This window comes from Apodemus sylvaticus, chromosome 8, assembly GCF_947179515.1.
Source record: "Apodemus sylvaticus chromosome 8, mApoSyl1.1, whole genome shotgun sequence".
Lineage (NCBI taxonomy): Eukaryota > Metazoa > Chordata > Mammalia > Rodentia > Muridae > Apodemus > Apodemus sylvaticus.
The window spans coordinates 73508372-73535180 of record NC_067479.1 but is presented as its reverse complement, the minus strand read 5'-3'; the positions used below and the strand labels follow the sequence as shown (position 1 = coordinate 73535180).

General features: G+C 46.7%; 1 gene segment (V, D, J or C); it reads left to right on the top strand.

Moving 5' to 3' along the window:
- The first annotated feature begins 11716 nt into the window (after positions 1-11716).
- LOC127691574 (T-cell receptor alpha chain C region-like) lies at positions 11717-23975 on the top strand. The segment is given in 5 exon segments: positions 11717-11894; positions 20290-20547; positions 21882-21926; positions 22721-22828; positions 23426-23975. Coding segments are annotated over 4 exon segments (573 nt in total).
- The last annotated feature ends 2834 nt before the right edge of the window (positions 23976-26809 follow it).

Below are 26809 nucleotides of genomic sequence, written 5' to 3'. Positions count from 1 at the left end.
GGGAAGCTGGACTTTCACAGGACTGGTTTTTATCGTTGGTCCTGTGATTCTTGGCAGTCTCCCTGAGAGGCCCTATTGACTACCATTTGTGGATAAAGGCCTCTGCATGGTATTCTGTAAACTCCCCCAAGATTCTTGATCACCTTCCTTGTCCCTAACTGTATCAATTGATGGTCTCTAGAAGAATTAGGAAAAGTCTGGATTGAGACTTTAATGAAAGGGAGTAAATCTGAGTCACGGTGCACAGTAGACCCAAGTCTCCCTCTTCTTAGGAGACGTCCTTGGGCACCAAATGAAATAGAGACACTCAGAAGTGCATTGTCCAGAACATTCAGCATTCCCATGCTAGATGAATATGCCTGATTCTGAAGTTTCTAGAGTTCTTGATTCTTTGCTGTGTTAAAACATAGTCAAATAAGCTCCTGAATGAGGTTATGATTCAGACTTACTATCCTTGAATATCGAGGTCTAAATGACCAAAGCTGAGAAACAATCAAGTTTGTAAACATAAATGTGTGCCCACTAACAGCCATTCCAAGCCTGTATAAAGTGTGTACAGTGGAGAAGACGGGCTTACCCTAAACATTGACTGCCCACCATCTTTTTAAGCATAGGGAAGGTCCTTTGCCAAGTATCTGCTGAGTGTGGTTTCCTTAGTCCCTGTGTTTCTGCTTGGCCTCAGATCACTGTGTGACTAACAGTGCAGGGAACAAGCTAACTTTTGGAAGAGGAACCAGGGTTCTAGTCAGGCCAGGTGAGTGTTTGGACCTGAACCACCATGGCTCTACTCCCACAACTTGGAAGAAGAGCCTAGTCATCAGTTTTTAAGTGACGTATGATAGCCTGACCCAAATTAATCTGTATTAAACTTGGTTTGAAAAATGTTTAGTATTTCTCCTATGTAAGTGTGGGTAAATGGATGGATGAAGCCAGTAGAGATAAAAGATATTCCTATCTTGATGTATCCTAGGATCAGATTTCCTAAAAGAAGCCTATCTTACTGTCCCAAGAGGCAGATAATGGGGCAGGGGTTGGGGAGAGTGGAGGTGATTCCATTGCACGGAGTGGTTATGTGATTCGAGCATTTTCACAATGGCAGGCAAGGGCCCACATTTTCTTGGGCTCACTATCCTGCTGCATGTGCCCAGCTGTAGCCTGTATAACCGTCATCGTGATTTATTTCCTCTGACTCTCATCTTTCCCAATTATCGTTAACTGAAATATAGGTAACCCTTCTCTCCCGGCTCACAGAGTGTGTGTAAGGATTAAAAAGACAGTGTGCTATGAAAAAGAGTTGGCTAGAGGGGGCTTCATTTTCTCTATTTTCTTGGGGAGGGGGAGACTTTTTATTAGATTGGAAGAGGGGATGAGACAGAAACAGTACTTGAGAGGCAAGATGCTGACGGCAATGCATGAACGTGCACAGCATGATTAAGGCATTTGATTAGGAGACAAAAGACAGCAAACCCAGTCCATCCTTTGGTAACCATGCCTCCATGCAATCTATCAAGATGTCTAAACGTTGATTCATGTGGAACACGGACTTCATGGTCCCAGCTCTACCTACCCCAGACAACTCCATGAGACTGGGATGAGATCACATTTGTGAAATGCCCTTGGGAGATATAGGTAGTGATGGACTTTGGCTATGGCTAAGAAAGGCTTGGATTTGGAAATAAGGTGAGACTTTCCAGTTGTGAGGGGGGGAAATATATCAAAAATTAGTGACCAAGGCCTTCTCTGTAAATCTTCAAAACCTTGCAATCACCTAATAGACAAATACGCACTTGGGCAAGAGCACTGAGTGATTTCCGGGGTTCCCTTCCATCTGAAAGAGCATGGAAGCTTAATATTTTTTCTGAAAGATGTGCTTAATATAAGATTATATCTGAGGCAAGCAAAAAATCCTGAGAGGTTTTGTTCTCTAGCACCATTTAGTTTTTGTGGTGGAAGAGATCACTGTGGCATCTTCAAGTGGCCAGAAGCTGGTTTTTGGACAGGGGACTATATTAAAGGTGCACCTTTGTAAGTATTTCTCTTTCTGTGGATTCTGAATTGGATTCATTGTTGAGACAAGTGGCTAGCTTTTGGACATGTAAGAGGGCTATCAAATGTCTCCATTCATCCAGATATCATGGGAAGCAAGGGACCCTCTTATGCCTTCCCCATACTGACTAGAAGAGCAGATACTAGTTTATATTATTTGCAAGCATAACAGGGAAGCAGAGTGGAAGATCCCTCCTATGCCGGGCAGCCAGCCCAATCCCCATCAGAGGAAACCGCTCTGAAACGCCACCTTCCCTTCCACTGGGCATCATCCTATGAATGTAAAGACCTAAATAGGCTAAGCCACGTCTTTTAGGGACCTACAGCACCTACTCTCACACATGTGGCTGTGCAAATGCAGGAGCACACATTCGTGCAGAGGCCAGAGGTCACAGGATGCTGTTCCTGGGGGGTCTTCTATGCTGCGTTTTGAGACAAAGCCTCTCACTGATGAAGCAGGGCTAGATGACTAGGGAGCCCCCACCTCCACCCCAAGAGCCTGCACATCCTTGGTGCTGGATTACAAGCGCACACAACTATACTCTTTTGGTGAGTTCTAGGCATGGAACTCGGGTGCACATGCTTGCGGGGCAAGCACTTTAGTGGCTGAGCTATCTTTCTAGTCCATCTGTCTGTCTCTTTTTCTAAGAAAGCATTTCTTGGTGATATTCATATCTTGTACATCAGCAGAAAGAGGCGTGGTGTAGGTGTCCCTCGTTGGCTGGAATTTGGAGCCAAGCTTTGATCCGCCCTCCATTTTCTGTCTGTCAGTGAAGGTGATGATTAGTTCCTCCATATCTCCAGAGAGCAGACTAAGATGCCAGCAACACTGTTGCCTGGATGCCCTCTAGCCTGTTGCCCAGTCTCATTTTAATGCATCGATCATCTGACCTTATAAATCTATGTGTTTATTTATTGTCTACCCACCCCTAAATGTTACTATCAAGGGACAGTGACTGATTTTTATTGTTTCCTCAGTGTCTAGTGTTGTTGCTATAGGAACTAAGATCCAACCACCAAACTGCCTTTCATTCTTAAAAATTATAGTTCTGAAAAGAAATTATAGTTTTGTTACTGCATATACAGACACTGAAAACTCAAGAGTCTGGCCACGGCAAGGACAGAATATGATTTCTATTCTGTCTAGTTGCATACACAATGAGTTTGAATGAGGGAGCCAATGAAGAATTTGCAGGGCCTCGTTTCACTGTGCCTACCAGACAGGCAGAGCTCTGATATTTGGGAAAGGAACCATGGTTTCAGTCAGTTCCAGTAAGTACCTGATAGCTATTGATTATGTCGTCTGCCCTTATCTCATAGCCTGTACCACACAGATGACCACATGCCTTCTTATCATTTAAGGAAAGTAGAATTGGGGTTTAATGAGGAAAGGAATTAAATTTTATTAGTGGATGCAGTCCTCCACCCCATGTCTCACTGTATGTTTATAATTACTTTGATAATTTAAGTGATAAAAGGAAATTTACTAGAAGGATGAATGCAATTTGCTAAATACTGGTGAAAATGAAAGTATCTACAGGTTGCCTAGGTTACCATAGGAATCAGAAGGACCAGGCTTTGGCTAGAAAAAGAAAATAAGTCTATTTGGTGAAATTGTACAAATCTTTTTTAAAAGCAGTGTGTTTCAGAATTGGCTGGAGAGTATCAGCTGCCGTCCTCTTAGACTTTCTGCTACATCGAAGGCACCACTGTTGTTGAGCCTTGAAAGGAGGCTTTCACAGGCTTAATTCCATGGCTTAGCCTTTATTCCAGTAATCAAAAAGGGGAATCCCCAGTAGAGCTCCCAAGAGGAAGGATAACTGTACGCTGATCACATTAATCTATGATCACAGCAGACTGAGCATTTTTGTCAGATAGCACCAGACCACAATTTACAGTGTATTCATTTTGGGGACGAGACATCACTAAAGAGATGCTTAATGAGGATGCTAAGGCCCACTGAACTTGCCACAGTGTGTGAGGCACAGTGGTCAAAGAATTAATGGCTCATGCAGACAAGTGCACTCCTTGTATAGGAAAACTGTTAAAATGAGGGCACAGAACTGACTGTGAACAAGACAAGTTGTGTAGGAACCCTAAAAATAACAGCTCAGAGAGCTGATTCCAAAGAAAGGGCAGTTTAGCCGGACACATCTAGGTCCTCTAAATCTGCTTTGACTAGTGCCTGGACCAGTTTTATCTGTAAAAAGAAAGTATTTAATAATATCTCATAAGTTATTAAAAGGATAAGTTAATGTATGTGAAAATATTTTACAGACTCTGAAATGCTACTCACATATAAAATATGGGTCTATAGAACAAAAAACTTAATAGCTGGGTCAGACATAGAACTCTTTTAAGATGAAGAGACCGTGTGCACTCTTAGTAAAGGCTGTTTTTGTGAGGATCTGTCGCCAAAGGCACTGGTTAAAAACACCCTCTCTTTCATGGAGGCGTATGAGTTAAGAGTTACTCTGATGAATACAGGAAGGGAAAGAAGCCATTTTGTAAAGACCTTACTTACAGTGCAAATTCTGGGAATTACCAGAGGTTTGGAACTGGGACAAAACTCCGAGTCATCCCAAGTGAGTCCATGTTTGAATTGTTTTATGCTGCCTTCTCTAAGATCACAGCCTTTAGAGCCCAGAATGCGATGCAATAGACCTCCCCCTTCTTGGTCACTTTCAGGAGATGTAAACAAAGGTGTTTATAGGATCCTCCATCCACCCCTTAACATTCTTATAGTGTGTTCTTTTCCACCCCCTCCATCCTCGTTCTTTTCCAATGGGAAAGAAGCTAAGACGTTGCCCATGAAACGAAATGTCGAACAGCAGACGCACAAAGCCAAAGCAGGGGTCTGGTGTTTGTTTGCTTTTAAGAAATCTGAAGCATCAGGAGTCACTTGACTTTGAAGGCAGAATTCGACTTGAGTAAGCCCCAGGCTTAGAGAATGAGTTGACTGGGGTTGGGGAGCCTTTACATAGAGTGGTCCAATCCCTTCTTCATGAACTTGTCAATTGATTGACATTAAAGCTAGAAAGACTCTGTGGCAAGAATATAAAACACGAACTGTTGTGGCGTTGTGAGAAGGTTCGCTACATCTGTTAGATAAATAGAGTTGAAAATCTGGGAGTTTGGGCGATAGATCCAGAGACTCAGGCAGAAAGCAAGTTCATTTTTAAACTTGGTGCCACAAATGCCCCAGGTCTGAGTTAGATGACCCTTGTGCTTCGTGGAGTGTAAAAGACAAGTGAGGTGCAGCCTGTTTGTCAGTGGAAAGCTACGGCTCTGAGCCTGGGTGTGCGCTCACCTGTGGATGTTTTTGACTGACTAAGAAACACTGTGGAGAATAGAGGCTATACACTGGTCTTTGGAAGTGGGACTCGATTGCTGGTAAGGCCTGGTAAGTGAGCTAAGGAAGGAATGATGGGAAGGCTGCGGTGAAAGGTCTTTATGGTCCAAGGACTGGCCCTGTAAGGAAGAAGAAGCTGGGGGGTGGGGTGACTCACTGTTACTAAGAGTTCCATTAGTTCTAGCAAAAAAAAGTGTGTGTGTGTGTGTGTGTGTGTGTGTGTGTGCAACCCCACACTAGAAGGAATGAGGGAGAGTCCTCTGAGATGTGTGAGTCCTCTGCTAAAATACCATATAGATCCACAATATCTGAATGTTTATTGGCAGTGGTAGCAGTTGAGACTTGTCACCTGCTCCTCATTCATTAAACAGGCTAATGACATCCGAGGTCACAGTCCCAGTGAGGTGATGTAATCTATGTAGATTGTTAAGCCTCTTGGCACATCCTATGTTCTCCATAAATGATGAATTTTCTTTCTCCTTCCAAACTATATAGCATGGGCTGAAAAGCCCTATGCTACAGGCCATTTTTGTGTAGAGGTTTGCTACTGTGTGAATCAGGATACAACAAACTCATCTTTGGAAAGGGCACGATGCTGCTAGTCTCTCCAGGTAAATGCTGCTGCCGCCGCAGCTCTGTCTCACTTTGAGTGGAGGCGTCTGCACGCTCTTGCTGCGTTTTCCCCGTGAACTGCATCATCCTTGTTCTGTCTGTTGATAATCCATGAATTTAAGGCTGTAGATTCCTGGACTCTTCATTTAAACAAGAAAGTAGGAGACATGCTATAAATAACAGTAGAGCTGGTTCACTAGAATAGGATGGAGCCCAGACTAAAACTGTAAATAATCAGGAAATGGCAGTTTCTCTAGAAATAACCCAGCTTCTTGGGAAAGGTCTGGGCTGGGTGTTCTTTTCTCGGATATCTTTCAGATCCCTCTTTTCTGTATCGCAAATTTAACTGTACAGTGTTGGTCTGCAACACGTATAGCTATAGAAACTCACCTCCTCAAATAGCCACTGTTCAAAGTGGGGGATGGAGAGGGCCGAGGCTCTTTATAGCCCTGCAATAACTAACGTGGCTCTCTTACAAGATACTTGATAAAGATTTGTTTAATTGAAACTGGGCACCCAGAGATACCAGAATTTCCCATCCAAAGGGAAGGAAAAATGAATCAAATGGCACAAGGTATTCAGGATGGAGGGGAGGGGGGAACATCAGACTGAGATTCAAGAAGACCCACACTCTATCCCTGCTATCAACTAGCTGTGTACTGCACAGCAGCCTTTTTGCCTTGGAAAGTCCCGCCCCCCCCCCGTCTCTCTCTCTCTCTCTCTCTCTCTATATATATATATATATATATATATATATATATATATTGTGTGTGTGTGTGTGTGTGTGTGTACATTTAAACTGGGACTTGGCCTCATATTGCCTTTGTTGCCACCTTTCCACAAACCCCTCTATGAATTTGCTCCATTCAAGGCCATAAAAATGTTATCTATGAATAAGTCAAATAGTTATGTTAAATCTCAAGTGTTTTCCAGAGCTGGGCAGTGGTAGCATACACCTTTAATCTCAGTGTTCAGGAGGCAGAAGCATGCAGATCTCTGAGATCAAGGCCATCCTGGTCTACACAGTGAGGTCCAGGACAGTCAAGGCCACACCAAGAAACCCCATCTCAAAAAAACCTTAAAAAGAAAGAAGGAAGGGAGGAAAGGAAGGAAGGAAAGAGAAAAAATCTCAAGTGTTTTCCAAGTCATTAGTATAAGAGAGCAGTGCTTTGGAAGACTGTTCACTGCAAGGCCTCAGACACTGTGGGAGCTGGGAAGGAGCAAACACACCCACCTTTGGAAAGGGAACCCTGCTCAGAGTGGACCTGAGTAAGTGGGGGAGGGGACTGTGCTAAAGCAGTGTGTTCAATGAATACGTGGGACAGTGACGGAGACACTTTATTAATATTGTAACTTCCAGAGATTGTCTGAGAATAATTTAAGCCTATTTTCTCGGAGGTGGAATTTGGTGTTCCACTGAGACTTTTCCCAAGAATTGAGGCGACAGAAGTTCTGTCTAACATTAGAGTTTTAACCTGAGAATTTTGCTAAAGTGGAACTGAGTGGACAGGGGCAGCTGAAAGAGCAGGAAATGGCACGACTGCTATTTAATAGACCTTTTCTGCCTGTACGACCATTAAGGGCATCCTAGGTCCTTTTACCTATGCCCCAAATAAGAGAAGCCAAATTCACTGCAGAGACTAATTGCCCCTTTACACAAACCACGGTCCTCACAGAGTCAGTGAGGTACAAAGCAAGGAGCCCAGGGAGACTAGTTTCAAACGAGAAGCTAAATTTGATTTGGCACCAAGTCGCTGTGTGATAATGAACCAATCATTGCCCCTCTATGAGCCTCTGACTCTCTCAGGAGATAAAGGGTGTAGGTAGCTGGAGTTGAGAAGCTCCCTCCTTTGTAAACCTAAAACTCATGCTATTCAAGAGAATGGGTTTGGGACTATTTCAGAAACAAATTCTGAGTGGAGGGAGCATATTCTGTAGCCTTAATGACATAGCCTCGCTAATCAATAATCTAACTCAGCATATTAATAATAATAACTGGCCCATGAGATGCCTTAGGAGGTAAAATACTTGATACACAGAGCAGATGACGAGAGTTCAATCCCTGTCACACACACACACACACACACACACACACACACACACACACACACACATTATCATGGAGGGAAATACATGGAGTCTAACTTTTCCATCTTAGTCGATGCCATGAGTTAAAGATTCAGAAAGTCGGGATAGAGATGATCGTTCTAAAGGATTCTCTCCTCTCCACAACAGAGTAACAGCAGAGCGCAGGGCTGTTCCAGCCGCTCTGCATGCTCAGGTCTGCGGGGAGAAGGTCGCAGCAGACACTCCTCGTGCTGACCCCCTCCTCCCCTCACTGTTCCTCAAACCTTCTCCAGGCAGAGCAGGCACTAATCACAGGCCACTTAGCTCTTATTCTAGAAACCATCTAATTCAGAACTTATTTTCTTCCTAAAAAGCAGTTCTGATGCAGAAGGGTTGCCTTAACTATCCAATATTATAAATAAAAAAAAAAATTCAGTGTGAGCTAGGCTAGGTCTAGAAGCTAGGACCCGGCCCTGAGGCCATATTCCATGACCACTGTTCAGCAAATGACCGTCTTGCAGGCCACGTGCAAGATTCATTCATGAACAGAAAACTTACAAAGCATTTTACCAAAGACGCATCGTGGGCTTCCCAGACCTATGCCCAGCTGTGCTGTGAATGTGGCAAGTGGCGGGAACAGCCCATTTTGTAACAGGACAAATCACTGTGAGAAACAGCGGGCTCCAGACTTATCCTTGGGACAGGAACAAGCCTGTTGGTCAATCCAAGTGAGTGCGATGAGAAACTTGATTTATTTGTTGTCTTTTGAGGGGAGATGAGGAGGCACCTGTGGCTTTCGGTGCTGTTTAAATAAGAAAATAAGTAGACAATAGTGTTATGTTGCGTATAGTATCCATGAGTATCACACTTGGAAGCATATATAATGAACAGGATGCGCCAATAGAGAAAACCGCAGTAGGACCTAGAGTGGGAACTCTGAACAGGTTTCCTTCTGAGCTTTTATGATGCCTGCGGACTCTCTTACTCTCTGCCTTATTTCTTTTCATCTTCCAATAGTCTTGGGCAGATGAAGGTTAAAAATGATAAGCCTTGTACTGCTTTGGTATATGCACACAGACCCTGAAACGCTTAATAACAAACCTGAGTGTGCTGTCGGAATCCCAGGCCTGGCTACAGGTGCCGCCTTGCATAGGTGAATGTCATGGTGACCCCTGGTAAATGGTGGAAGCCACCACTCGGGCGCTTCGCTTCGCGTTTTGCTGTGCTGTGTTTGCAGCGGCTGTACTCGTGTGTGAGGGATCATTGCTAGGACTATCTTGTTTGCAGTCACGGCGATGCTGCTGGCTTGGAGAGTACATTCCTGCTGTATTATTCTTTTTGCCCCTTAAAAGGAATCGCTGTCAAGATACTGCAGGGGAGGGCATTTGTTCCTTTGAGTGATTTCTTATTTGCTCATTCAGTTGTCACCTCTGCTCACAATCAGCATGGAAGCCACAGGGCTTGGGTGTACACTGTCTCCTTACTATCTCTCTTAGAAATGCATCCTTGGTTTTTACTTGCCTAAGCACTTAGATTTTGCAACTCAGAGTATACTCAGCTTTTAAATTCTTCCAAAACCAGCTTCTTTGCCCTCACTAATAATGTTCAATAAAAGCCAGTTCAATTCCGTAAATGATTATTGAGTGTCACCAACACACCAGGGACTGCAGTTGACTTAAAAACAAAAAGGGAAACAGAGATATGATCTCTGATCTCAAGAGCTTCAATCTTGGGGTGTGGTAGGGTGCACCTTTGATCTCAGTGCTCGAGAGGCTGAGGCAGGCTGAGTTCAAGGCCAGCTTTTTTCTATATAGTGAGTTCCAGGCTAACCAAAGCTATCTAGTGACACTCTGTCTCAAAATTAAATAAGTAAAAGAAAGAAAGAAAATCCCTCAGTCTTATTAGCAAATTGGGGTTGTTGAGATGGTCAGAGATAACAAGCAAAAAGACAAAAGCTCATCAACAATTAATATTAATATCCTAGAGTGAGGTCAGGTAGAAACAGGACTGAGCTGAGCATGGGACATCAAGGCTCCTCCTCAGGCCCAGAGAGGGCACGGCAACCCTGAGGCATGCCCTGGCGTGTTCTTAGCATGTTCAGTAGGATCTGCTCTTGGTGCTGCTCTTCCTGGCAAAATGAAAGATAATTTTTGCATCTATCCACAAGAAAGCAGGGCCTTCCGCCTGAGTGTGGTAGATAAGAGTGAGAGATGGTTGCCTTCTCCCTGGGGCCTTGAGAAATTCTCACGCCCTCCAGGTCCAAGTAGAAAGCCATGTTTGACAAAGTCTTGTCAAGACTCTTCTTCCCCAGTTGAGGGGAAAAGTAACGCTGGTTGGTGGTTGTGGTGAGGGAAATGGAGGCCGTGGGTAGCACTGGAGGCTGGCACTGTTTGCTCTCATTACAAGGGCTCCCCATACCACCCCTTACAGGAAATTTCAAGATCACCTCTTTCTGGGCGTGTCTCCTCAATGAGAGGGTAGACCTGAAATGTGATCGTTTTTGTGAAGCACTTACTCAGAGTGGGTCTACGGAAACAACAGACTTACTTTCGGGAAGGGAACCCAAGTGGTGGTGATACCAAGTAAGTGAGCTAGGTCCTCTGCCACAAATGGCCCTCTAGGGTAACCGCCTTCACCTGGACAACTCCTTCTCCTGACTCCAGGCCATGGAGAGCATACCCTATCCATCTGTGATGCCACCACAAGCAAAGCTCTCAGAGGGTCCTAAGCTTCCTCTAGCCTCGCTTCCTCCCACTTTTCTATCAGGCATCTCCAATGGCTACACTCTGTTTTCTTGGTAAAGCTTCCCCCACCGTTCCTTGAGGCTTACTTTCAAATTGAAGAGTGAATCACAGAACCATGTGCTGGAAGGGTCCTTGGGGACACCTTGCTGCTGTGACTGCGGCAGCTTGGGGTCTGGGTCAGTGCAGAGTAGTTAGTGTCAAGCCCCAGCCTCCTACTCTCATCCTGAATTCAGTAGAGACACACAGCCTTTTACTGACAATTCTCAACTACAGGTAGGGAGGGACCAATGAGCCAACTGCATGCAAGGGCCAAGGATGGCCGGAGTGCTCACATTGGCTTAGGGCTGCCGCCTGAGCTGTGGCTTCTGTGAGCTTTGCCATCTTTGAAGTAGGCATCAGGAGTTCTATTTCCTCTTGACTTTCAAAGGTTGCAAATTTTTTCTCTGGGGTTTCATAGAAACAAGGCCCTGTCTGAATCAAAGTCACTGGAAATTAAAATGATCAAATGGCCTTGGGCGCCTGTCTCTGGGCTGTAAAGAAACCAGGATAATAACACAAGTCACAGGAAGGACCTTAACCTTGCAGAGTCTTGGTCAGATGGGTTTTGTAGGAATCAATGTCTGGGATTCTCACATCATGGGAAGGCTATGAATGGAAACCTTCAGGGTGCAGGAAGGAAAACCAGAAAAGGGCAAAGAGAGCTTCTGACAGAAGTTTAGGGGTGTATCAGCACAAACCTGTGTAATATCCCCTGGAGGCCCAACTCCTATGGTACTTTCAGAAGCCCTAGAATCAGACCAGACTGTCTGCCCCACAGACAAGGTGATGGACCATGGTGGTATTAGGATATTCCTGCGTCTATGCTGACAAGAAAGTGATAGGTCTTTAGTGGAACTAGGTGGAGGATCCAATGGGCCCAGGGTTTCCCAGGATTGCTGACCCAACCCAGCAGGACCAATGGCAAAGGGCAGTCACAGGAGATAGGTTTCATCAAAGGCTTTCCTCACTGTGTACCTCGGGAGGAAACTACAAACCTACATTTGGAAAAGGGACCAGCCTGGTGGTTCATCCATGTGAGTACAGCAGAAACAATCATTGGGGAATTGTTGTGAGCAGAATGTTAGGGAAGGGCAGGCATCCTACAGCGAGAGGATGGAGTGGTCTGTACTCATTAACGGACTCCTTTGCTGAAGAGGAGTAACTGTCGGTGTGTCAGGTCTAATGAGGCTGCATTGAATAATGGATAAGGGTTCTGCTTCAAAGGACAAATATCCAAATTTTGAAAACTGAGGTTTTACTTTTGTCAGGTCTCTGAAGAACTTTTCTTCGTAGCAGACACAGAGCCTACACTACTGCTCCTCTGTCTGAGAAACTCACCATCTCCTCCACTCAAGGAGATCTCTTTCCCCAACCCATCCCCCAGATCACAGCCAGGATGCTAAGGATTTCTGGACAAAAATGGGCCTCCTTTGGCTTCAAGAAGCCCCAGCCCCTTTCCCCGCGTAAAGCACTAATAGGAATTATATTCTAATTAGCTACTGCTTACAACATGGCTGACCTGCCAGTGACTGGGATCTGTTCCTTGATCAGTACACTCATCCATCCTAATGATAGGTAATTGATATTGGACCCATTTTATAGATAAGGAAACAGGGACTTGGGATTATTAGCAAGTTGCCCATGATCACATTGCTCAGAAAAACACAACTGAAGTTGAGTTACATCTACTTGACTAAAGGATTTATTATTAGTGTGAAGGAAGCCACACACACACCACAAAGGTCACCTGGGTGTAAATTTTTTTCTTCCCCCAAGTGAGGAGGTTTGGTCCAGCCTTGTACATCCTGATCCTCTGGCCATAGTAGCCATGACAGAGTGACTCAGCATCTCTGGAGACCTAGGTAAAGCCACATTTGTGTTAGCAAGATGCAGGAACTTTGGAGAGAGAAAGAGAAACATTAGGAGACTGTTTGTTGGTTATTAACCTACAAAGAAAGAGGAATTAATATCAAAACCATGAAGGAGGCCACACAAAAGCTTTGTTCCCTGAGACACTCTGAGGTGTCAAGGGCAACTGCCCTTCCTGAGGGCAGGTATTTGTACTGTGCTGTACTGGGGTGGGGGGCACAGGTCGTGGGGCAGCTCACTTTCGGGAGTGGAACAAGAATCCAAGTTTATGCAAGTAAGTGCCTGGCCTTAGAAAGGCCCCTGCGTTCTTCACCATGAGCCAGTGATTCCTGAACTAAATTTGTGTGTTTCCTCATAAGATTTGGTTGATTCCAATTCTAAATTCCCTTACTGGTGTATTTTCTAAGGTAGTTGCAAGGGGAATTAACCTCTTCATCATCATAGACCCTTTGTGGTTCCCAGATCTTTATCAGAGAAGAAATTGTGACTAAGTGTAACAAAAGATTTATTTTTGTTTTTGTTACCATCCAGTTTCATAAAAGATGATGGATTAAACTTTCCAAAGATAGTGAACTTTGGACACACTCTCAAGAAACTCCATCCTCAGCTAAGAGATAAGGAAGAACATTAAAGTTACACAATGCCAAAAACAACACAAATCAAAAAAAAAGTAGACCCTACAGAAGGTAAAGGACAAGTTAAATAGACATAACAAAAGTATCAGGCCTGCACTGAGAGAGTATTTAGAGCATTTAGCCATGCAATAGCTACTTAACAAGCAACTCGATCCTATCATGCTAGATGTGAGGGAGAAAGGGAAGGAGGGAAGACCAGGAAATCTAGAGCGTATGCCTCCAGGATCACAAGTTTAAGCTGTCATGGCCAGAGTCACCCAGCTGCTAGGGAGGCACAAAGGAGCTGCGATGGCTCCAAAGAAAGGGCTAGCCAGCCTCTTCTCCAGACCGCCTCATCCCGCGTTCACCCTCCAGCCTTGTCTCTACAGGGACAGAATCTTTGCTCTCAAATCGCTAAACATCTGCACAATGCCTGCATTGTAGATATATTTCAAACTCCTGATTCCTGGGACTGGGGAATGCCTCCCGGCCAGCGAGGGGTTTCACTGGGCAAGCATGCTTGCACCTCAAGTCTGTGACCTGAGGTCAATCAATCTCTGGAATCCGCATGGTAGAAAGTAAGAGGTACTCTCTAAAAGTGAATGTTCTTTGACCTTCACATGCACCCCAATGGCATGCGCGCGCGCACACACACACACACACACACACACATCACATACACACTAAATCAGTGATTTTTTTCCCCCAAATGTGCCTTCTAGACGATTGTAAGAAGGTTTTAGTGGAGAGGAAATCATTGTTTAAAACTTGTTGGGTTGGCATTAACAACAGAGAAAGTTGTTAGGCCTTTATGCAGGGAGACTACTACAGAGTCCACCCACGTGGAGTGTGGCAGAGCAAGAAGTAGAAATTTAGATTCCTTAGAGGCCAGAATCTCTTTGCCAGCAGGGAGGCATCCCATCTCTCCTCGGAAGGCTCCTCTGTTCCGGTTTGTTTGCTTGAGGCTTCACCCAGGGCCCCTTTCCTGCCAGGGATCAGTTAACGTAGATTAGAAAGCCCATCCTGTTTCTGGAAGACCAGAGTTTAGAGGCAAAGGACAAAAATGTCTGTCATGAGGACACAGCACACACAGGCTTTAGCAGGAAAGGAAGAGGTGTGGTGATAAAGACGCGGTGTCTGCATGTCCATCTAAGGGACCACCATGGAAAGAGCTCCACTGAGGAAATGACCCCACTGGCATTGCAATCTTTGAAATGCCCAGCTCCCGGGCGTGTGGTGGACTACGGCAGGAAGCTCAAACATCAGTGTTTGGAAAAGGCTTTCGAATTGACCTCGTTCTTAGCAGGTAGCCCGGCTGGGAAGATCCCTTCCTGTGTGTGCGCGTGGATCCCTAAGGCTCGGAGTGCTGACAAGGGCAGAAGCAGATCCAGCTCAGCTGCCGAGGTGTTGGCCGTTGTCGGGAGGAAATGAGGCTGTTTCATAATAATTAGAAAGAAACAATCAGCACCAGCGAGGCCCCTAATTGTGGCCGCAGGAGTGAACAGGAGAACGAGCACATTCAGAGCACAGAGAATCCAACAGTTAAAATTAGACTGGCATTTGGAACGGAATTTTAATGTCCTAGAGCTAGAGAAGGCATATCCAAAGACGGAAATAAATACACATGTACATATATTAATGGATAGTAACATTACCCTTAAATAGTAAGCTTGAGGAGCCCAGCCTTACTTTATTGTAAGATTTTGCAGACTTTAAAATGCTAATATTCATCGTCAGTCTTCAGGATTGGAATGCATTACGTGATTTCTAATCTTTCTGGGCTTTAGTTTTTGTTTTGTTTTATTTTGTTTTGTTTTCTCAGAAATTTAGAAGGAATGAGAGTCTGTGGTGTCCCCAGTGAGAGGTCTCACTTGTCTGCACTGTTCTCAGACTTTGGGGTTTGTGTCCCAGTACGAGGCAGAGCTTCCTGATTCCCTAGCCAGGATAACTGTAGTCCATGCGCCCTAGGGAATTACAGACGCCATCTTAAGGGAGGGCCCTCCCACACCTCAGTCCTGTCACTAAGCCTTGCCGATGTTTTCCACGAGTCTCCAGTGCAGTCTTCCTTCAAGTTCCATTTCACACCAGGCATGGTGGTACACATTCACAATCCCAGCACTCAAGAAACTGAGGCATGAGGATCACAAACGAGTTCAAGGCCAGCCCTGGGCTACAGAGCAAGACCCTGTCAGGAAAGAAAACAATGTGTACTTTTTAAAATCATTTTGCAATTAATCCCTGTCTCTTCGCACTCTCCCAAGGTGCCTCTTACATCCTTAACTATATTGCTGATGTCAGAATGGGTACCTGAATTTCAGGAAACCCTGCTGGCTCCAAGATGTCTGAGGAAAAAGATCTATGGGACTACTCCTGGGAAAACAGATCTGTAGTGAGACTTCTCTTTCATCAAAGGAAAACTGACTTGAAGGAAATCGGTAAACTGAGGCAGGAGGCGAGTGTCCCATGGAGGCTGGTCCATCCCAGGCTAGAATTCTTGTAAAGCACCTTTCTACTGTGTGTTATCTGGTAGCTTCAATAAGTTGACCTTTGGAGCAGGGACCACACTGACCGTGTACCCATGTGAGTATGATTGTGCCAATGACCTGGGCAAAAAGAACTGGTGCTTTGTTGGGGTAATCTCTAGCAAATCTTGGGATGCACAAAATATCATTTCTTATTTCCAAAGGCTCTGGTGGTAGCTTAAAATAGTCCTGAAGTCAGAGAGATGCCAAGAGCCAATAAATGAAAATCTGGACAGGATAATTTATAGAAAAAAAATTTTTTAAAGAATTGCACACACTCAGTGCTTTCAAGCAGGCTGATAATATCAGCCCCAGATAACCTGAACATCCAGGAAATTAGCTAAGTGCCCTTGGGGAGGAAGAGACGGGTTAATGGCAAGCACAAATTCTCTTTTATTGCAGCAGGTAGTTAAACTCCTGGGTTAGCTAATGAGTGTGGCTAGGGAACACCAGTTCCCAGAGACTTTTCTCAGAACTGAGTTGAGTCCCAGAACCTCACCCCAGGGTAAAACTGGCTGAGCTCTGTGACTGGCCAGTGTGCTAGCCACATTTTGAAAGGATAGAGAGGGAGATGGATTAGGAGGAGGATAGACAGGTGCTGAATTCTGGCTCTACCGCCACCAGCTATATTTAATAGTGTTTCCACTTTCAACAACAAAATGATATTCCCACATTATTTGGTATTATGTGAGATATTGCCTGTACACAACAACAAAAACCGTCCATTGGGAGAGCATCTAATACATCCTTGTACTATTATCATGGCCTTGCCACACAAGGTTTATATTGTTGTAGAGAGCAGAACAACGGCTTCCTTGGTAAACAGAAGTTGTAAGAAACCAAGAACTCTAGGACAGTTTAAGGAAATCCTGAGACCCCAGTGGGCTCTGACTGGTGTCAGAAAGGCTTCTTCAGAGACATTACTTGTACTGGGAATTCAGCTCTAATCCTAAACTAATCTTTGGAGCCAAAACCAAATTAAGCAATCTACCATGTGCGTAGAATGAGTCAAGGATAGACTTTACAAGTATTCCCTCTGCCTCCCTGTCCAACGCTGGCTTGAGTTCTGGTATCTTCTTCTGTAGGATCATAAACATTTCTAGAAAGAACCCATCTCACCCAGCACTAAGTACTGAAGAAAGACAATGCTTGCTCTGAACTCTTGGCAATCATAAGGCGGTTGATAATCTAGATCCTTCCGTCAGAGTATCTGAGAAACTGCTGCTCTGAGCAGGGAATTTTGATCTCATAAATTCTCCTGAATTTATGGAAATCACTTAATTTACTTCAATTTGAGGCCTCACAGTAGAATGGGGTAGGAGGGAAGGACTGTTTGTAGCACAGACAGAATTGCAATGCAAGACAGCAGAAGGGCTAAGTCTCAGGCCTGGGATTCTCCACCCTGAGAGGCCTTCTACCTAAGGAGTAGGTAGGTCGAGTAAGCTTCTGTAAAGGTGTCACCTGCAGTGTGAATACTGGAGGACTAAGTGGTAAATTAGCATTTGGGGAAGGGACCCAAGTGACGGTAATATCTGGTAAGTTACCCAAGTGGCACCATTTGCAACCTGGTAGGCCACGGTCACTAACCCTCTCTCTGGAGATGTCTGCTGTTCCCATGGCAGTGTGAGGCTAACTGGGATATCATGCTGATTGTTTTACAGAGGTCTGCGAAGGAAGAAGGCATGACTATCAATCTTAAATATCTGTGTTTTCTCTAGGTCAAACTCATTAAAAGATGACTTTAATCATCCAATGGGTACTTTTAAATGCTTCTAAGTAGCTATCAATCTAGATAATGTTAGACTGAAAATAAAAAAAGTCTAAGACAGATAGATGTCTGACCTGTCCGCAGAAAGTACAAAAACTAGACAAAGGTTCAGAACGACTGTACATGTAGTAACCTACAAACTATTTGAGGGTTGGCAACTGCTGGTGTAGGTAAACACATTCAGGGGGGTCCAGTCCTGGGAGAAGGTGCCCTAGACGGAGGCTGCTTTCTTTGCTAGAAAAGATTTGTTGACCCTTGACAGATTGATAAGATCTGTGTAAGTAAGAGAGAAGAGGGAGGCAGAATTCCAACCAAGGGGCAACAAGAAAGATTTGATCTTGGGATAAACAAGGCACAGGTCTTTTGGCTTGTGCAGGCAGATCTGATGGTAAAAATAGACTAAGAGAACAAGACAAAAAAAAAAAAAAAAAAGGAGCTTTCTTAGACAGTGGAGATAAGAAATACTAGAATGTCCTAGGGAATACAGAGATTGGGACCAGGGCCAGCCACAAGAAAACTGAGAATCCAGTTTAGAAAGCAGGCCAGGGGCTGGAGAGATGGCTCAGTGGTTAAGAGCACTGATTGTTCTTCCAGAGGTCCTGAGTTCAATTCCCAGCAATCACATGGTGGCTCACAGCCATCTGTAATGGGGATCAGATACGCTCTTCTGTGTGTCTGAAGACAGCTACAGTGTACTCATACACATAAAATAAATAATATTTTAAAAAGAAAGAAATAAAAGAAAAAAAGAAAAGAAAAGAAAAGAAAAGAAAAGAAAGCAGACCAAACGTGAGGTGAAAGGGATCAGATTTGTCCACGGTCAGGAATCCCCGCTCTGTCCTCATCAGACTCTAGGAGAGTTCATTCCAGCATCCTTGGAAGACAACGGGGGTGGGGGGGTAGGGGGTGGGGAGTGTGTGTGTAAGGAAGCATTAGCACTGGTGCGCAGATAGGTGCTCCATCTTCCCTGCAGTGCTGCGGCGCTGTTTCCTGACGCTATCCAAGCCTGAGTGGGACCCACATCTGTGGCACTAACTCTCATTCCTAGGTTCCAGGTACTTAACAAGAGAGCACAGATTTAGCACTGAGGGAGTCTTTCCATCACTGCGGTGTCCCTGGGGACCAACAGCACTTACACACTCAGACACGCGCCTCTGTGTGTTTTGAATTACGATGGCAAGTTAGGATCCAGCTGAACTTGTAGCTGAGAAATTGATCCAATCTTACTAAAGTGACCTCTGATGCCATCAGTGGTAAAAATGTGGTTTTTCTTACCAGGTAGGAATAGAATGCTTCGCACTGCAGGGCTCTGAGAGACAGAATCCCCAAAGACCTCTAATTAAAGGGGATTTGTTTCTCATTTTCAGGGGGAAAGGTGGGGTTGCAGTAGCTATCTAGAAAGTCTCCAAGGCGAGACCTTAAATATTTGCCTGAAAGGGGCCAGAACTCCACGTCTGGCCGCGGCACCCGCCCAGCTCTGCGTCCCAAGCAATACCGTGCTTGCCCCAGGCTCTTGGCTTACTTAACTCAGCATCCTAGAATGATGGCACCAGGGCCTGAGTCCTTTGGTTTAGGATCCAGCTGGAAGCCTGCATTGCCAAGGCCACCCGGGTTGGCTCCTGTGATCAGTTAAGAGCAGTGGGGGAGAACCACTGGGCAGGAGCTTCTGATCCCAGCCCTTCTGGAAACTCTCTAGGTGGTCTGGTGTATTAATCCCTCCCTCAGCCAGCCGCTGCTTCCTCCTCTGATGGTGGAGGGGGTGGGGAAATAGTCTGAGAGAGTCACGTTAAAAAAAATCCCTGGGAAAAAGGAAAGAATTGTCTCTGGAAAGGCCTCAGGAAGCAGCCACTTTCCTAGAATAAAGAGACAGTGTGATCGGCTTGCTGAGTGGTGTGTTTTCATGGTGAAACCATGGCACGTTCATTCAGTGCCCTGTGGTTTATTCGGTTATTTTTATTTGGCAAAATAGTCATTTCTCAGAACAGCCTGGAAGGAAGGGGGTGAAGCAGCGTCCATCTTACAGGTGAAGATCCTGAGACGTCGGCTGCCTGTAGATTTCATCCAGGCTGTCGGGAATAAATTGTAGAGACAGAGCTCGGATGTGAGTGTTACTCAAAACATTTATCAATGAGAGAGAAATGGCCTGGTGATGTGAGAGATTTTCCAACTTAATGTCAAGATATCACACGCCTTCATTTCTCACCAATGTCCAGCCTACTTAGGAGAGAGTACTCTAGAGAGACATCAAAGTCTCTTGTTTCCTAAGTTTGTTTTTGTCCTGCCAAAACAAAATTGTTTAACTAGACTCACTGGGATTTTAAAATCCTATTAAGTAGAAAAATGACAAGATGGTTTAGTGGTTCCACCTTCCTTCCTGGTTTTCCCGGATGCCAGAAAGGACCCCATGGAGGAGGACTCACTGAGCGCTAGTGATCTTGGCTGGCACTCATGACCTGTGCCTGTTCCTAAGCCTGGAACATCATGGACAACTAGATTCTAAGATGTCACTTCCAATGTGACAAGTCTGTGAACAAGTCTGGCTGGTGCAGAGAGTTCTGCTCTTGCCTGTCACTGGCCTCTGAGTTCTGACCTAAGTTAGGACTCAAAAGTTAAAAAAAAAAAAAAATCTTCTAACATCAGTCCCCTTGGCCTACAGATATCCAGGACCCAGAACCTGCCTTGTACCAGCTGAGAGACCCTCGGTCTAAGGACAGCACCCTCTGCCTGTTCACCGACTTTGATTCTCAAGTCAATATGTCGAAAAGCATGGAATCTGGAGTGTTCATCTCTGACAAAACCGTGCTGGACATGAAGGCAATGGATTCCAAGAGCAATGGAGCCATTGCCTGGAGCAACCAAACGAACTTTAACTGCAAAGACGCCTTCAAGGAGGAAGCCGCCTACCCCAGTTCAGGTGAGCGGTGCCCAGGGGGGGTCTCCTTGCTTCAGGATTTGCCTGGTTCAAATCCATGATTTCCAAAAGCTGCTTTGGGCCATCATTAGGCAGTAAAGAGTGCTGCGTCCTGTCCTAGCAGGGTCACAAAAGCAGACAAGAGAACATGACAGAGGACATTGGCCCACCATTGGTCTCACGGTTCTGAGAGCTCATCTTCCTGTCTTTGCTTGAGCCACGTGCCCTCTCTGTTCCCCCCAGGCACAGTTTCCATGTCCTGCCTGTCCCCCTCCCCCAGCTGCCTGCCCTGATTCTATGTCTGCCAAGCAGTGTGGGTGCAGAGTCTGTCTCCAGCACTGGAGTGGTTAAGAAGTTAGATGAGGAGGAGGGAGCTCCGCTCTAGTCAAGGAAGACCATCCGTCAGCAGAGGGACCTGCAAATGACACCAGGCTGCAATTAATGTAGGCAATAGCTTAGAGTTAAGGAAAGAACAGCTCAGGAGAAAATGCTATCACGCTACAAGTTAACCGATAAGAAGGGGCCAGCCAGGCCCGGGCCGGAGAGAACTCTGTTCTCAAGAAAGCCCAAGAAAGGAGAATGCAGACAACAAGGAGAAGCTGTAGGAAATGGGTTGTAAGGTGTAGACAGGGAGCCACGTCACAGGTGGCGGTGAGAGTCAGACGTCCAAAGTCAACTTCACCGACACAGAAAGTTCAAGGCCAGCCTGGACTACCTGAGACCCTGTCTCCAAAACCAACTGAGTGAAATAAACACAAGGTTGAGTGGCCGTGTGGAGGGAAGACTGTAGGTCCCACAGGAGACAGAGAGCATAGAGAGGGGATGGAAGCCCTACCAGGCGATGGCGCGACTCCACTTAGGTTTCACAGACAGAACCACGCAGAGATAAATCAATGGGCATCAAGGAAAACGGCAGGGCGTCTCAGCCAACGGGACCATATACTAAGTAAGAGATCATAAAGGAGCAAACGTGGGCATCGACACTGTGGGAGTACATGAACATATATGACCCTCGTCACTGTGAATATGCCCGCGCTGTCTTTACGGGACTCAGGTTTCAACCTGCCAGGTTCGGGGACTATCTTGACTTTTTGGTTAATGTCATACAGCATGTACTTTACACAGCCCATATTTGTTGAAAGAATAAGAGTGCCCACAGCCAGGGCATTGGTCCTACAGGAATTGCCCCAGCGGATACCCCTGGGCGATATGTCCCCCCAGTTCTCTCCCAAAGAATCACAGAAAAGCTATGTGGTATGATTTCCTGACCAACAACCTGTGGTGGGAGAGTTAGCGTGCTTTAGGGTCTAAGAAAATGTCTTTGCTTTCCCTTTTAGACGTTCCCTGTGATGCCAAGTTGGTCGAGAAAAGCTTTGAAACAGGTAAGAGAAGGATCTGACCAACACTGAGTGATGCTAGGGGTGGGGGGAGGACGGGCCAGTAATAACCTTCAGTGCACAGGGGAGGAGAGGGGTCTGGGGTGGGGGTGGGGGTGGGAACAGCATTTCCTATCCTGCCCCAAGCCCCCCAGGGTCTGCCTTGATTCCCTAGCATGGTTAACTTCATTTTCCACTTAACAAGAAGTACCTCCAGCTTCACAAGGCCCGTGAGTCACTCTCAGGCCTTGGTGTCTCTTTGATTGGTTCGTCTGTGAGAATATCCCAAGAAAGCCACTTCATATCCCACGGTGGAACTTGTGACTCCCTGAACTAACCGTGCCACTCTAAGGATGCTGGCCAGAGCTCTCTACATCTCGGGGAATTCCTTTCTAGAAAGGAAGGAGAACTCACAGAGCCTCAGGCAAAGGTCTTGTCTCAGTGCCACATAGGTTCCACATGACTAGTGACTGAGTCACCACATCTGTGGTTTCACTGAGGGGCCCAGGCCTAGAGCGTTATGACGAGTTCTAAGCATCCACCCCAACCCCATTCCCACCAAAACAGGGCCTCGGAATAGTATATGGACTCAGTCCTTTTGGTGGATTTTGTCTTAAAACACAACGCTCTTACCCTGGAGGAATACACAAATACCTTTGCCTTGGGGTGTGTGCAGAAGCTACCCACACCCGGCCGGCCTAGCCAGCTCTTGGGAAAGTCCACCGTGTGTCATGCGTTGCTGTACAGCCCTCTCATGCACACGCCCTGCCCTTCATGGTTATCACCTCTTGGTTTTACAGATATGAACCTAAACTTTCAAAACCTGTCAGTAATGGGACTCCGAATCCTCCTGCTGAAAGTGGCGGGATTTAACCTGCTCATGACGCTGAGGCTGTGGTCCAGTTGAGGTAGGAAGGCATCAATGTCTGGAGAAGGAAGGCTTAGAGGTGTGGGCTCAGGGTAAGACCCAACCCTGAGCGCAAACCCGCCCTCGGCTTTAAAATTTGCTTTTAAATCCTGAGGCTGGACCCACAGAACTTTTCCACCCACTACCCAGTTACAAGTTGTAACACTGTTGCTGCAACAGTGCCCTGAAACACCAGGGTAGCAGACCACAAATCCTTTAGGCATCCTTGGTCCAGCCATGACTCTCCTAAGATACAGGAAGAACAGCTCAGATTGTCCTCATTTAGAAATGATGAAAGTGAGGCCAAGTCACATCAAGGGTCACACAGCCAAAGAATAGAGGAGGAGAAAACTCTGACCCTGACGCCCGCCCGTGCCTCTGGCCGGGCCTTCCAGAATATAATCAATCCCCTTTCTGTGCCTTCTCCCTAGCAAGCTCTTTCAGCTAGATATCCAAGGATACTAGCCGTAAGCCTGGCTAGAGTCATCGGGCTTCCAACTCGACAAGGCCCCTGGTCACCTTGCACAGCCCCTCATAAACTCATCCCCGTCACATCCCTGAGGGTCCTGGTCCTGATCTCTCTGTTTCCTCACTCCAGGTCGGCAAGATTGAAAGAGGCCACTCCCAAGCTCCGCCCTCCTCCCCACTCCTCCGTTCCCTCTTCAAGCCAAAAGAAGCCCCACCACCACCACCACCACCACCTCATAAAGAAGGCCATCTGGGGACTGGCTGGCCCCAGCTCACAATCCCATCAACTGAATCTCCCGGATTTGTGAGGGAAGTTGCTGGAGAGCTAAGCGCTGCTTCACCCACTCAGCTCCCTTACTGCTGCTGACTGTCGTCGCCCCGACGGGGGCGGAGCCTCTCCTGGATCTGAAGACCCCTCCCCCATGACAGATTCCCCTGTAGAATCTCTTGGAGAATGTTGTAAAGAACATGTTTTTGTTTTGTTTTGTTTTTGAGGGGGGGGGGTGTTACTGGTTTATTTGTTTTTTAAGCATCTATAAAGAAATGCATATTACTCTCTCATCAAGGTGTAGAAATTATCTTCATTGTCTAGACCCTCCCTCCTGCTGTGTGTATTGTGTCACATTGTCTATGATTCTGCTGCCCATGACATCATTAAAGGTGATTCAGAAAAACTGAAACTTTGATCCTAGTTGACTGGGCTTGGTGCGGGCGTTACCATGATTGCCATGCAGGGAGAAACTGAAGTACCGGTCTGTCACCCTTGCCCAGACAGTTACCTCAACAAGACTCTCCATTCAACCTCTTGGAATGACCTCCTAAAAATTCCACTAAGCAAGCTATGCCAAGGACCAGGAAGTTCCTTTGAGTCTGAGTCCCCGCTCATGCCACACCTGCACCTCGAGGTCACCCGTAAGAGGTGGACAGCAGGGGGGCTCCCCTCAGGGGAGGCTCCGACCGACCTGCAGCTAAACTTTACCAGTCGAGGGTGACAAGCACCCTCCAGGTTCTCCCCCGCTGGCCTCCGCCCTCCCTCAGGGACACCTTCTTTGCTTTCATACTCAGACCGGCTTGCTACTGAAACTGCATTTTGCCTCACAAATCCACAGCGGGGACTTGGCCACGGACAGCAGATGTCCTAAGCTCTCACTAGCACTGAGAGTCCCTGCCTTTACAGCCCAATCTTCTCTGCAGAGAGGGGGCCTCTCCTGTCTGTCGCCTTCCCCCAAGGGCAGGGATCCTGATGGGAATACACCTCAGAGACCAGTGCACAACTGACTTACTAGGTCCCGGGACTGCCCCGCCCCCACCCAGTACCTCCCTGGTTCACCTGTGTGTCTAGGCCCACACTGGCCAGAAACATGCTAATCCTCCCAGCTGTGACCAGGCCTGCTTCTCCTCACAGAGATGGGGCCGACCAGCTTTAATGTGTGACCTGGGGCATCTCCCTCCCTCTGGTCACCACCCATGAAATGCGAGTTGCAAAGGGAGAATGCAGCAAAAATCCCATGTTCCCTCCCCTGGTTAGAGTGACTGCAGAGCCCCATCATTTCTAAACTGCCTCATCTCTAGCCTACAATGAAGTCTCTTGAGATCAGTGAAGGGGAGGGTCTCAGGAGACACCACCATGACAGGGACACACACACAAACACACACACACACATATGCGGGGGCGGGAGGAAGCCTCGTCCCCAAACCCCTCCTCGCGTGTCTGACACGATGCCAGAGACTGCCACTGGGAATTTCTTTTAATTAAACCATTCTCTTCCCTGTATTAGATGAGGGTGCCCATGGGAAGGTTAGTGCGGCAAGCCTTTATCAACCATTAAGAACTTAGGGCAAATTAGTTTGTCTTTTTTTTCCCCCTCCTAAAGTGGTAATTCACTTTGTTCTATTAAAAAAAAAAATCCAGGCAAAGAAAGCGTGGGTGGCTGAGGAAGTGCCGTGCTCCTGGAAATCTGCCGTGATGCTGAGGCTTGAAGGGGACCTTGTGGGCCTGGGACAGAGGAAGACGCCTGGAAGGCCATATAGGAGCCAGACAGACCCCCCCTCCACACACACACACTAAACATGAAAGAGGCCCAGCCTCTGTTGAACCATGCTAGCCCAGTGCCCCCAGACAGCAACATCCAGAGGACATGAGAACCTACAGTCATCTGAGGACCAGAGTGAGGTGATGTGGCAGGAGCTGAAGGCCACCCACACGGGCGAAGTGAGAAAACCTTCCTCCTTCCAGCCCAAGGGAGGCCGTGACAAGGCAGGCAGGAGGCCATGAAGAGATCAGAGTCAACTTCACCCCCAGAAAAATCGCCATCCAGTCAGAACAAGACCTTTCCCTCATAGCTGAGGCTGAGTCACCACAGGGGCTGACCATGTGTGGGGAACAGGCAGAGACTCTTCTGAGTCCAGGTCTGGGCCACCCACTGCTCAGTCGGGCAGAGGTTACTGAGGAAAGCTGAAGACATGACGACATGACAACGGTCACAGGGCTGCCACAGCACCCAGACCAGTCTGGACCGACTCACGCAGAGAAGGCACCCAGACCCCAGCAAACACCTCGCCAGGGCCCACTGTAAAATGGATCCCTCTAGAGTCTAGACAAATGCCACACTCCCTCAAGGGCTTTATGCAGGCCAGCTCCGGAGGCAGAAAAAATGGACCCCTCTTATGTCCCAAGGCTAGGCCTGTGGAAGGTGTTCTGAGCCTCTCCCCAGTGCAGCTGGAGTCACTGTTCAGTCCGGAAACAGGCGGGCTGGACGGGTGTGTGCGGTGGGCCTCCAGATGGGAGCGTCAGCCCTGACCACTCAGGCAGCCCTCTGAGGAGACCAGGTTTGTTTTTGTCTCATTTTGTTTTGGGGTAACACCATAAAATCCCACTCCCAAAGCTCCTGGGAAGCCCAAATATCATTTTATTACCAGGTGACATGTTGGCACGGAAGCGTGCTGGACCATAGATGGCCCTCGGGACAGGAGGAGTAGCTTGCTCACAGTAGGTCCTCGGTACCTAACACAGTACCTGGCACCCAACAGTCACCAACAAATGAGCCAATGAGGATCCACACGGTCACTGGGGAGGGAGTTGGTGACGTTAACAGAGGCCAGGTGAACCACTGTTTGAGTTTTGCAAGGAACAGAGTAGTTTGGCAAAAACTATTAGAATAATCAGAGCTCAGTGGTGGGCCCTTGAAGAGTTCAGCCGCAGCCTCAATGATCATTGATTGAACCTGGAGGACAGTTACTAGGAAACACCAGCTTCTAAAAGTCTGAACTCTGGCTATACATGAGAACCCAGCATCCAGGGCCAAAGGCCACTTAGCATCCATTTCAGTTTTCCCAGTGACCCACACAAATCCCCTGAAACCTAGTTCCTCAAGCATCATGTGGGAAGAGGGGCTTCCGGTTTACTTAGGACAAGGGGGAAGTCTACATGCAGCCCACCCTGCCCTGGACAAGATGTGAAGTCTGGGTCCCCAAGGGGTATTCCCAGAGGTGAGCGAGAGACGTGTCAAACACT